General features: G+C 38.3%; 1 protein-coding gene and 1 long non-coding RNA gene across 6 annotated transcripts in view; one reads left to right on the top strand and one right to left on the bottom strand.

Annotated features, from left to right (window-relative positions):
* Positions 1-1,671, bottom strand: part of LOC122836984 — a 7,910-nt gene extending 6,239 nt beyond the window's left edge. The window contains exon 1 of the long non-coding RNA XR_006371673.1: positions 1,585-1,671. This is a non-coding gene — a long non-coding RNA (uncharacterized LOC122836984). The remainder of the gene's footprint in view (positions 1-1,584) is intronic.
* The window catches only part of kcnk4a (potassium channel, subfamily K, member 4a), a 16,371-nt gene extending 3,659 nt beyond the window's left edge, over positions 1-12,712 (top strand). The window contains exons 3-10 of one of the 5 annotated variants that reach the window (XM_044127018.1): positions 522-790; positions 3,658-3,775; positions 3,881-4,041; positions 5,208-5,394; positions 7,616-7,767; positions 7,841-8,779; positions 10,277-10,401; positions 12,484-12,712. In XM_044127018.1, the coding sequence (XP_043982953.1) occupies positions 602-790; positions 3,658-3,775; positions 3,881-4,041; positions 5,208-5,394; positions 7,616-7,767; positions 7,841-8,779; positions 10,277-10,288 (1,758 nt within the window). In that variant the 5' untranslated portion in view covers positions 522-601 and the 3' untranslated portion in view covers positions 10,289-10,401; positions 12,484-12,712. Of the gene's footprint in view, positions 1-521; positions 791-3,657; positions 3,776-3,853; positions 4,042-5,207; positions 5,395-7,615; positions 7,768-7,840; positions 9,670-10,276; positions 10,402-12,483 lie in introns of those variants that run through there. The other 4 variants (XM_044127017.1, XM_044127015.1, XM_044127016.1 and 1 more) reach the window with 4 other exon arrangements.

Below are 12,712 nucleotides of genomic sequence, written 5' to 3'. Positions count from 1 at the left end.
CTGAAAACAGCCCAAAATGTGCTACAATCTCACATTCTTTCAGCAATAAACACTGGGGCCTTGGTGTCTTACACCATTTATGTAGTAATAACTTTTATGGAAACCTTTTGTCTTCTATAGAACATTGCTTGTTTTCCCAAAACTGGAAGAAATTGTTCTCCACCATCAATGTCTTTCTTAAAACTTTCAGAAAACTTCAGTTGGCGTTAAGAAGCAGACAGAAAAGTTATAATCGTCCTTTCATACAAAATGGAAAAAACCTTAAAAGAGAATATCAAAAATGTAATTTATTTTTAAATAAAATTCTAAATTACAAATAAACTTAGGGAAAAAACATGGGAGCTATTTAATGCAGTAGCTGCTAACACAAATTTACCCATTTGGCCATGTCTGATTATAGTTTGACCCACAGATGTAAGAAGAGTTTTTGTTTCTTCCCAGAACACTTGTCCACCTTGTTTGTATATATCAGCACTCATGCATATAGAGCTTGTCTAAAGGAACTTCCTGTTTATGGCCAGCTGCATCCTGGTGCATCCTGACTGAGACCCCGGACCAGCCCCCAAACCCTGGAGGGGTAGGGGTGACTCGCAGGAGAAAAATGCGATGCACCACCCTCACCACCTTGCTGACGGGGGTCATGCTGTACCTGGGCATGGGAGCGCTCGTTTTTGTCACCCTGGAGAAGCCAAAGGAGAGCAAGGCACATGTGAATCTGCTCAAGGCCAAGCAGGACTTCCTCAGTAACAACTCCTGCGTCACTGAGGTTAATTTCCAAGAGCTTGTGAAGGTATCGTCAGACACATGAAGAAAATATACATATTTTTCCTGTTACAACCACAAACTAAAATGCATTTTATTGGGATTTTATATATATATATATATATATATATATATATATATTTGTAAGGAAAGTAATAAGACATTAACAAATTTGGTGTGGATTGGATCCAGGTCCTTTAAATGTGTAATCTTCTTATGTTCGATTTAGCTCCAGTAGGTTGTCTTTACAACAGACACTCAGGTTCACCCAGAGTGAAACTGAAATTAAACCTTTTTATTCCAACAAAAAATTTAATTAAGTTGGTGGTTAACATCAGTCCAGCAGCTTCTCCCCCACAGTTACAGGCAGCAACAGAAAAAGGCGCAGATTGTGACCATAAAGTGGTGTTTAACATAAATTTACATCATTTATCCAAATAACTAATCTCATCTTTAATATAAATAACAATATGTTTTTAGTACAGGAAATAAAATCACACGTATAGCACTAAAAGACTATCACACAGTTGAAACATTACTTTGAATAAAAAAATTAAAACATACCTAAGAAAAGAGAAAATCAAGTTGGTGGTTAACAATAACCTATACATCAAATAAAATACAACAAATAACCCTAAACAAACTACGGAGCTATAACTCCCAATGAGCAGTTAGCAGCAGTTAGCAATTGTAAAATTAAATATAGCTAAAATGCACAACATTAATAATGATAGTCAGAAACTTATAAAAAACATAGCAAAATTCCTAATGAAACAATGAATATGATTAGATTTGTCTAAAATATATGCTAAAATACGTTACCTGTAAAGAGAACACAGAGCTGATCCTAATACATACAACCATTACAGACAGCAACAGAAAAAAGGAGGAGCTGCCAGTTACTGGTTGCTATGGTAACCACCAACTGTCAAAACAGAACGTAAATCGTCAATAAATGTTGCTGGCTATATTTAATGTGTTTTAGATAACATAATGACCAACTCATCACATGTGTGCGCCCACATGCTATGAAGCATCCTCACATGTTTTTCTCTTTGAATGTTATCAAAGTTAAAGCAGACGGTGTTTGCCTGCAGCCTAAAAGTTTTAAATCACATTCTTTCAAAACAGTAGACAGCATAACTTTCACCAAATAAATCTCACTTATGTAGTGTGTCTGCACTACGTAAAGGTCACTGTTTTTATTGACATATTTCAATAAATATTTAGATCTACACAGGAGCTCTTGGTTGTTCTGCAAAAAAAGCCCTACTGATTGATCACTGATCGATCACTGCAATAATTAGGATCTTCAAGGTTTTGGGTTTTATGGACATAAGATATTTAATCCTGGGAAGATTGGAAAGTGTCTTCCATTGTTTTCCTCAAAGAATAAGAGACTTTACAATATTTGGAAATACTCTTGAAAACCATTCTCTGGTATTTTCAGCTATCTGGTGCTGCGTTAATTACATGGCATTTCATCAAAACTGAACAAAAAGATTTGAACGGAGAGTGATGGAAATGCAAGCTTCACAGAGAAGGAAGGTAACGGTGATATGAACACTCATTGTGCAGAAACTATTTGGGCTCGCTTGCACGGGGAAAAAAACACTGTTGGTTTATGATGCCTGTCAAAAAATATGACTCTATTAATTTGAGTTATAACAACCACCTGCAATCTTTTCTCTGAGCGGCGCCCTGTGATCTACTCTGGCATTTTTCTAAAAAACGGGAAGAGAAAGGAGGACACTGCAAACAGAAAAGCAGACAGGAACAGTTTACAGTGACAAAAATAAAAACGCACCTGCTAAAAATCCTAGGATTTTGTCATGTCAAGAAATCTTCAAGAAGAAGTCATCAAAAATATTTTTCCACTTCTTATTATGTGACATGAAACCTATGCAGCTGAAATATTTTATTTTGTGCACCTTTACATTGAGTTTCAATTTCTATCTAATATCTAAAACATTACATTGAACGTAATTAACCTTAAATCCAGTTCAACTCTTTGTGTAAGATTGTGTTCACCTCTGCCTCTTTTAGTTAAAGCCAAGGTTTTTAGAGGAGTTGCAAAGGCTCAAACTGTATAAATATATATTATAAAAACTGGTCATTCTGGCTATAATCACAAACCCTCTGGAAGAAAGCATCAGAGTCTGATTAACTTAAACTAAAGTTTTTGTTTCCAATGCCAACATGTAATTTTAGCACAGAAATAATGCTTACTTTTCTTTAGATGGAACAAAGGTCTTTGTCAAAATAGATGAAACTGTGAACACTTCCTAATACCAGTGAGTTTTGAACAAAAACCAAGGTTTTTGTTTTTTAATTTCACTTTCAGTCAACGAGAAAATTATGTTATCGAAGGGCCTGAACAGATGTCAAAAGCTAAATCTGAGAGAAACCTTGTGGGATTGCCTACAAGAGATGTCCTCACAATCTGAAAGATTTGGAGAACAAGCCAGAAAGGGAAATATGCTGCATGTTGATCGCCTCCTACTTCAGAAAAATTCTCAAATAATAACTTATCTGGTGAAACATGTCACAATAACATTAAATAGATTCCATTTCTGCTGATTGTACCAGATACATTTTGTCTATCCGTAGTAAAACAAAATTGCAAAAATATGGATCTTTTTGTGCAGGATCATATTACATTTCTAATTATTTTAATTACACATTTTTATTAGTATGTTTACAAGCAAAACAACAAAGACTTTCCCATCTGCTGTTAAATATTTCACACTTTAATTTATTGCTTTTATTTGAGTTCATTTCACTGTGGTTGAGTAAATTTGAATGTGGAATGAGGAAAATTACAAATAAAGCTACAATGAGTACATTTTTTGCAAGAACTGGTCATTTACATGTGAACTACATGTTGCTTTGCAGGAACTGGTGTCTGCTGTCGAGGCAGGCCTGGACATAAGCAGCCTATCTGTCAACCTGACCAGCCGCTGGGACATGGGCTCCGCTTTCTTCTTCTGTGGTACCATCATCACCACCATAGGTAAAGAGCAACAAAATACATCTATCTGGTCGTCTTAACCAGTAATCTCTCTCAAATTTTTGCAATGTCGATTCACAGTGTGACGTTTTGGTGTGTGTCTACCAGGCTTTGGGAATCTGTCCCCTCGGACGTGGCTTGGACAGCTGTTCTGTGTGTGTTACGCCCTGGTCGGTATCCCCATGTTTGGCATCCTGCTTGCTGGAGTGGGTGATCACATGGGCACCGTGCTGCGGAGAGCTGTGGCCAAGATTGAGAAGCTGTTTTTGGTGAGAATGGTCTGTCCTGTACGCAAACTGAACTTCAGTCTAAACCTGGGAAAGGAAAGACATCTAATTACTTTCTAACCCAAAATGGCAAAACCTAAGTTTCTGAGGATGAGGCTTTGCTATCACAGTAGCAACAACACATAGAGACCAGCTGTGAAAATGTACTTTCTCTTTGACACTAAAGATTTATTTGAAAACTATATTGGAGTGCCGATTCAGATCCCTTTCTCATTAAATTAACACCATCACACTGTCACCTGGACACTGGGATTAGTTATTCAGAGCTAATCTGGAAAACCTAATTCCACCTTTGAAGCAATTATTACCCTATTGTGCTTTCTTTGCATCTTTCCTACTCATCCCACAACAGTAATACCATCACATCTGCACAAAGAAGTTTTTTATAATCTAAGTTTGTTTTTGTTTTTTTCTTTTACCCTGGGAGGTTTCTGCACCTCTACCTTCAGTTTTAACCTTACTTTGAGGAGAAAACAACATGTTTCTTAACTGCATTTTAGCTCTCAGCTATTAAAAGCACTGTACAGGGTTTCCATGATTTGGAACAGTTTAATCTGGACCAGCACATCTTTTTTGAGAAGAATTAGGCACAAACTCAAAAATCTGTTTTTTAATTATTGATTTGAGATTATTTTTGAGAGTGCTTTACAACTTTTGTAAGTTTGTATTATAAGCCCTGTAAGCCTCTATTGTGCTGTAGATCATTTTGTACAATCTTTAAGCAGCACATGAGACAAATGTGAATCTAAATTCCAACTTTATATGGTTCCATGTCAGTTTTCTGCTGCGTGAGTTTTCCAGTGGGCTATTTTATGCATTCTCACATTTGAATGCAATGCTTCAAGGCTTATTGTTAGAAATGGGTGTCCATGGTGGTTTACAGACTCATTTTAAACACAACTCCCCGATGAAAAGAAGAGGCATGAGGGAAGGCTGAGTGACTTACTTCGCCTCCTGAATCCCGACTGCTGGAAAAAGGATGCAAAGATTTAATAAAGGAAAATGCATTTCTGTATTCCAACATTTTATCTGAAGTATAACTGGATATACGCTGCTTATTAAACCAGCGTAAAAACATCACAAGTCTCCTTAGAGATCTCTAAGTCTAAACTATATATTTAAATCTGCTGTTGCTGTCTCTCTTGCAGAAACGTGAAATCAGGCCCACAACAGTGCGCGTGATGTCAGCAGTTCTCTCCATCCTTATTGGCTGCTTGATTTTCCTCGCTGTCCCGACGGTCGTGTTTCAGAAAGTGGAGAGGTGGTCGTTTCTGGAGTCGCTGTATTTCGTGGTCATCACTCTTACCACTGTTGGATTTGGAGACTTCGTACCAGGTGCTGACATGCATCCCCGTGTTTTATAACATTTTTTAAACTTTAGGACCAGCGGGCTTGTGTTACTTCCTGGCCACTGTAGTCAAGACTCACTCAAGAAATCACAAGCACCAGGTTGCAAAAAAAAATTAATTTTTTGATAAATTTTGAGTAATGGCACTGCAGCGCACAAATCGATAGAAAGGTTATTTAATTACTGAAAGCTTCCAGGTTTTATATCCATGTTGCTACATGTGAAATGTTAGAAGAACCTGCTAAGTAACCATAGTAACACGCTAGGTCAGGTTGCTATGGTGATTCAAAATTCTCTATGGAGCAGAGAGGAAGGGTGATACTATCAGACTAAATTAAACATTAAAATTATACAGAAAAAATATACATCGCTGGAGGCAGGGGTCAGCAACCTGAGACTCCTGCAACAAATTTTTTTAAATATGGTTTTTGTATAGAATTTTTTATATTAATTCCTCTTTTGTCACGAAATAATTGAATAAAATTTCCACAACAGAAGATATTTTTTTGACATATTTTTTCTCGTCTTTAGATTGGACACACAGAGTTTTATGTTTTTCTTTATTTTAAAATGTAAAAATGGAAAAAGCAGAGGTTCTTCAAAAATGACAACATTTCTATAGTGATTTATCTATTTTCCAAAAGGGCACAAATAATTTGTGGCATTAAATTAGTTTTATTTCATTAAACTGGTGAAAAGGGTTCTTTGTATTGTAATGGCTGCAGATCTGCCTGGCCATGGTTATAATATGTGTCCAAAAATATGACTATTAACTCACACCACCAAAGCCTCTTTGTGATAACAGATTGCTATGGTGATGCCTGCTTTTTTTATTGTAAAAAGTAAGTTCAAAGGTGAACCGAACCAGAATCTGGAAATGTTAAGCCTGCGACAAACATTTGCTGTATTTGAAAATTAAATACAGCATTAAATGTTAGGACATACTGCTAACATTTCTTGAACCCTAAATGGCCGCATTTTTTATGCTTGACAATAAATACTTTCCTAATTGCTGTTGCACCGTGCAATTCCTCTCAGCGCTGTTCCCTTTTCAAGATTATGTAAGAACTACCCAACCAGCTAAAGTCATATGTGCTGTCTCAGCTGCACTTCAGAAAAGAATGGTGGATATTTCTTGTGGTTGCCACATAATGTTTTATGTTTCAGATCTTCAGTGGAAGGCAGGGCATAAAATGGCTCTTGTTAACTCAAAATAACATCTCAGAGCTTTGTTGCTAACGGTAAACACTGCTATCAGAGCGTCAATCACCAAAGAGGCAAGAAGGAGCTTCTAAAACAAACACACTGTTTGTTGGTGAGAAATTATGCTTAAGTGCTAAAACAACAATGACAGAAACATTGTGCTGAACAGAGAGTAGTAGGCTTTGGGATGAGAAGTGAAATGTCTTTTAGAAACAAGAAAAGTTCAGGAGTCTCTCGCTTAAGCACTTGGGATTGTCTGGAGGAGTGAGGATCTTTACTGCTCTTTCCAGGCTAATAAAAATTTATTTCAAACATACAGAACAATGCTGATTTGAGCCACTTCTCGCCAGATTAAACACCATCCCACATTCTCCTAAACCTGCTTAGACTTTGAACCATGACTTTAATACATAAAATCTGGAAAATCTTAGTAAGTGTGAAGTCACTTCTAACCATATTGTGCTCTCAGTAATCTCCAAAACAGGTTTTCACTACTGCTTTCTATCATACCACAACAATAAAGCTGTAGATTTGACATCTGTGTGGAGAGGCTGTCATAAAATCTATAGTCTGCCTATGTATATGGAAGGTTTCTGTGCCTCTAACATCAGTTTCAACCTTACTGTGGAAAGGAAATGTCATCAGGATTTTCATCAGCTTGCCAGAACATACATGTGAAGTGTGTTTCTGATGTCAGTGCGAAAAGATGATGTTCTCACATTTAATGAAAAGTTTTGAGGGTTTTGAATTGTAGATCTTGCAAGTTTGCTCATTTGGAAGTGCTTTGCTCCCAAAATACTACTCCTAGTCAATATATATGCATTTTCATATATATTCTAAGAGCTGCTGAACTAGTAGTGGGATAGAAATTGAGACAAATTTGGAAAATGACAAGAACCCATGACATGATGGGTAATATTTGTTGTTATACTTTTTTGTCTATTTTATTGACTGCAGTTAACCAGGTAAATATAAGACCTTCCTAAGTCCAGCATTTTTCTTCAGGTGGAGGTTATGAAGGCGGGACGATCTTCAAGCCTCTTGTGTTGTTGTGGATAGTGTTTGGCCTGGCCTACTTTGCCTCCATCCTCACCATGATAGGCAACTGGCTGAGGGTTCTGTCCAAGAAGACTCGTGCTGAGGTGAGAGATTTTAAGGTCAGCAAACCTAATCCAGAGAGACATGAAGCATCATTTCCCCCTTGCCATTGTTTCCTTCTGTTGCCTTCAGATGGAGGAGTTAAGGGCCCACGCCACGGACTGGACCCAGAACATGGACTTCCGCATCCCAAACCCTCTGGAATTCAACGACCCTTTCCTTCTTCAACGCCGGCGTTGGAAACGCAGTGAGCGACGCCGCATCCGCCGGGGAGCCCACGTCACCTTGGGACACTGGGCTCGAGGCGGCTCTGAGAACGGACACTTGCCGAACCGCTGGGCCGGCCTCTCCAGCTCCATGTGCCAGCTGGAAGGTCAGTCCTCTCTAGAGAGGACTGGGGTGGCCAAGCCTCGGCCACGGGGCCGCGTGGCTGGAGAGCCAGCAGTCCCAAAAGCAGCTCTGGGGAGCAGACTAGATGCTGCTGTTGGTGTTCAGGGACAAGGAAGGCCCTTTCACCAGGTTCTGGCCCGCTCGTTCTCCCTCCCTGTGGCCCGATCCACCTCAGAGCTGGACTCCACAGGTACAGCCATGCAGGAGGGCTCCCTCTATGAGTCTGTGTACGACTCCCAGTCAGATGGCTCATCGGTGTCTTTGACATTCTCAGTACTCCACAGTTTCCTAGGCTCTCATCCCTTCAGGGACATGGAGGAAGGGGACTTGAGGGGCTTACAAATAGCCACAGAACTTGAGAAAGACCAAAGCACTTCACAGAAATCTGAATCTGAACTTAACAGTGCCTGCAGTCAAACCCCACCTCAAAGTTTTCCCTCTTGCTCCCCTCCTCCCATACCTGAACTGCCCCCTCCATCCCCTCAAGGCACTGCTGCCTCCTCATCAGACTGCCAGCTGCTGAATTTCTTTGGAGAGAACTTGGCCTACATTGACGAGTCTTCAGACACGCTCAGCGACCTCACTGAGCCCACAGAAAGCAAGGAGAAAAGGAGACATCCACGCAAGCCCAAGCGGAAGAGCATGAAGAAACGACCAACACACAGGTGGAGCCCCCTGCAGGTGAGAAGGCCCAGCATGCAGCCACCATCTAATCCCCCAACACCTCCTCCAGAATGCTCTCCTTCAGACATTTCTCTAGCAGAGACCCAGACAGATTCAGCTCCTGGCCTTTGATGGCCCCCCATAAATACAGCATACTGGCAAAGTTTGTGTGACAAACCTCGACGCCTTGCCACGCTGCATCTTGAATCATGAATTTCTTGGAGGTCATCAATGAAGTCAACTCCCAAACTTCAACTTCTTTATACTTTTGCCAAACAGCATCTGGACTGACTCTTCTGTTCCCTACTAGCGCTGATAGTTTAAGGGTTGATTCATGTTTACATCTTATGCCGACTGTCATATTAATCCTTCGTTAAAAATAGACTCCATGTTACCAAGGTTCCTATCTCATTAGTTACATTTTTTCCTTTTAACATCACACATTATCTGATACAGTGATTCTGAAGTTTCAACTCTGTTAACACTAAGATTTCCAAGAACCGGCTTTCTCAAAAGAACTGTTTCTAAAAACATGCTGAAACAGTGATACAGTACTACTTGTACTTTTCCAGTTTGTTAAGTTTTTCTTATCATATTCTTATCCATGTCCACTGCATGTTTGGACTAAAGCTAAGACTTCATTTTGTATTCACTCTGATGTTGGACTTTCCAAGATGGTTGGAAAATACACAAGGAGATTCCCTGAAGTCTAAATCCAACACAAAAGTGAAAACTCAATATGGCTGCCTCCTGTTTAAATAATACATACATATAAATGGTTTATTTGCATCTTTTTGGACAGTTTATTTCTCATGCAATCTTTAACACACAGCTATAAATATTGGTATAACCTGTGGTTAGTGAACATGTTTCTTTGGTGCTTGAATAAACAGAAGAGTCTTAGCGCATCACACTGGTTTTCTGACTTCCAACTAGGTAATTGTGAAGTTGGGTTCGATGTTATTGTTGGTTAGTTCACTGATTTTAGCATCATTATAAATTAGCTCTCAAAATATTGGGGTTGACACCAAACATTTCTGATTATGATACAACAGAACTTCGAAACGCTCCTCTATATTTAAAGTTTTTCAGCCTTAAATTTTACCCAAGGTGGCATTAAAAAGTCTTAAATTTAATTTGCTGAAACCTGCCGATATGTGTCTAGTCTTTCGAAGCCTCTAACACAATTTCGTCCAGGACTTTCCTATATCTGACTTGATCAATCGTCCCATTTTCTCCGTCCTGCTTCTCTGTTCCTGTTGGGACAGGAAAAGCATCCCACAGCATGATGCTGCCACCAATGTGATTGACAGTATGTTCACAGTAAAAATGAGTGTCAGTTTTCTCAAAGTCATGTATTTATTTTCTTCTATATCATATTTATCTGTTACTTTTCATGGTTTGTTACTTAAAATCCCATTAAAATAGATTTAAGCTGCGGTTGTAACATGTCAAAAGTTTAAGTATTAATTCGATGTTGAAGAGTTTAATATCTGGGGTTCTCTTGTTGCTTAGGTTCTAGTGTGATGACAACACACTGTGTCAAAGCTTGTACTGGACGCCACCCAGTTAAAACAGGATAACATTGTGAGGGCCAGAACCACAACATCAAACTCAAGATCCAAGATATTTAAAACCTGGTAAGATCATCACATGTGTTCAGAATCAATGTCGATGATTCATGAGTTGTGAACAAAAAAAACCTTTCTACTCTGAGGTTTTGAAGTCATCTAAGGGATAAAGGTACCAGGGGGTTTCAATTTTTTGACTCGTGAAACCACTCATGAATATTTTTAAGAATCAAAATAGTAAAAGCCACAAAATCTACCCAGTGTTGTGAAAGCTCCCCAAAATAATCATTGAATTACCACCTCACAGTGGTGTACTGTTTCATATTTCGGCCAAAATGTTTTTCCACTGGAGAAAAATAGGAAAAAGGGATAAAGTATGAATGGACGTCCTAAAAAAACAGAAAGCCTGAAGGCTTTTGTAGATTTGATGTTTGTATGAGATGTTACAAAGTCATCTTCATTTTTAACATCTTTTACATTGTTTTTTTTATGCATATACACCAGTTATTTATGTTTGTCATGACTTTTAGCAGCATTCTCTAAAATATCAAGACTTATAATGTCATCCTAAGGCTCACCACGGAGCATATATTGAAAATATTTAATTTTGGTGCAGTCTAGATTTTTGGTCAGTCATAAAGCTCCTCATCCAAAAGTCTATGGCTCTCTTATAGTGGCTTTTGTAAGATCTGATTTGTTTTTATTATGTTTCTTTTTCTGGACCTAAAAGTCGTAAGAGAAGATGCTTGAGTTCTGGTCTCAAAATCCTGAGCTAAAATAAAACACGGGTCCACCAGTGGGATGAAAAATGCAACAAGTACATTTTGAACCCTCAAAAATGTTAAATATGTGCAGCAAAGCATATAAAACCAGTGGAGAATTGCGGATGCTCTGTGAAGCAGAAGATGTGTAATGATCTGCACCCGGAGACCTGAGTGAGCTCATTTCTTGGTAAATGAGGGGTAAACAGTCAGTACCTGCATACTCAGAATCAAGATCTAGTTTACAAAAGATATCGTGGCATTAAGCCCTCGTCTGGGGCCAAAATAAGTAGCAGACTGAGGCCGTGCTCAGATCCAGGCTCCCACAGATTTTAGACTTTGTTGATAGAAGGCTAGAAAGCGAGGAAAGCGGTGCGCCAAGTGCAACGCATCAGCAGTTCAGTCATTATGACTCCTCAGGCTGTTTTTACTGCGTCTAGGTTTGTGATCTCAAACCGGTTTCATTTTTAGACTTTCTTTGTGGACAATGCAGTAAATAACACTATTTGCCAATTGTAAAGTGTTGAGATTTAATGCTCAGCAAACAGAACTCAGTTGACTAAATTTAACGAAGTCCCACTGGGTTGAGGGTGAGAGTCCACATCAGGAGGAGGAATCCAAGCATCTTTGTTTGGGAATGACGGTGGGATGGACTGGCACCGGAGGTATTGGCTATATGCAAAAACTGTTATAAATTGTGCAATTTCTAATAGTCATGAGTCAATATTTTTGATCACCTTGGCGTGTGGTTTAAAACAACAATTATTATGACACGTTTTTACAAACTATTCAGACAAATATTTTACAAAAACCTGAATATTTAGCGAATACAGCTCTGGAAAAAAAATTAAGAGACAACTTAAAATGATCAGTTTCTCTGATTTTATTTTTCATAGGTATATGTTTGAGTAAATTGAACATTGTTCTTTTATTCTATGAACTATTGACATGTCTCAAAAATGTATTATTGGCAGAGAATGAGAAACAGTCAAAATAACAAAAAAGATGCAGCGCGTTCAGGCCTCAAATAATGCAAAGAAAACAAATACATGTTCATTTAGAAACAACAATATTAATGTTTTCACTCAGGAAGAGTTCAGAAATCAAAATTAGGTGGACTAACCAGACAGTTTTCAGTGCAGTGGTCTCTTTATTTTTTCCAGAGCTCTAATACAAAATTATAAACTTGAAACTGTTTTAAAATGTATTAAAGGTTTATTCTGAATATTTTAAATACATTAAATTGATTGATTGATTTTTGAATTAGCACATTATCTACGCCATTGTAGTTTTAATCAATTCAGTGTGGATAATTATAGAGAAGGTGTCTACTTAAGGAAACCGGTTGCTTGTTCTGAACCATATTTCAGTTCTAACCTTTGTCCCAAAGTTTATTCTAAAGCAGGAAGGAAAACAAAGCTCAGGAAGGAGTGTTTGACCAGCTGGAAGTTGAGAGGACAGGAAAAATTGACAAGCATAAACAAAAGCATCAAAGATAGAACAAACAGAGAAGAAATATTAGAAATATAGTTTGTATTTGCATTAAATCACGGTGAAATCACAAACCTAAATGTATTTTAATGGGATTTTACTAATGAGTCAATACTTTGTGGAACCAC

The sequence above is a fragment of the Gambusia affinis genome, linkage group LG09 (genome assembly GCF_019740435.1).
Source record: "Gambusia affinis linkage group LG09, SWU_Gaff_1.0, whole genome shotgun sequence".
In the NCBI taxonomy this organism is placed as follows: domain Eukaryota; kingdom Metazoa; phylum Chordata; class Actinopteri; order Cyprinodontiformes; family Poeciliidae; genus Gambusia; species Gambusia affinis.
The sequence above is the reverse complement of the archived record's forward strand: the minus strand, read 5'-3'. Positions and strand labels throughout refer to the sequence as shown.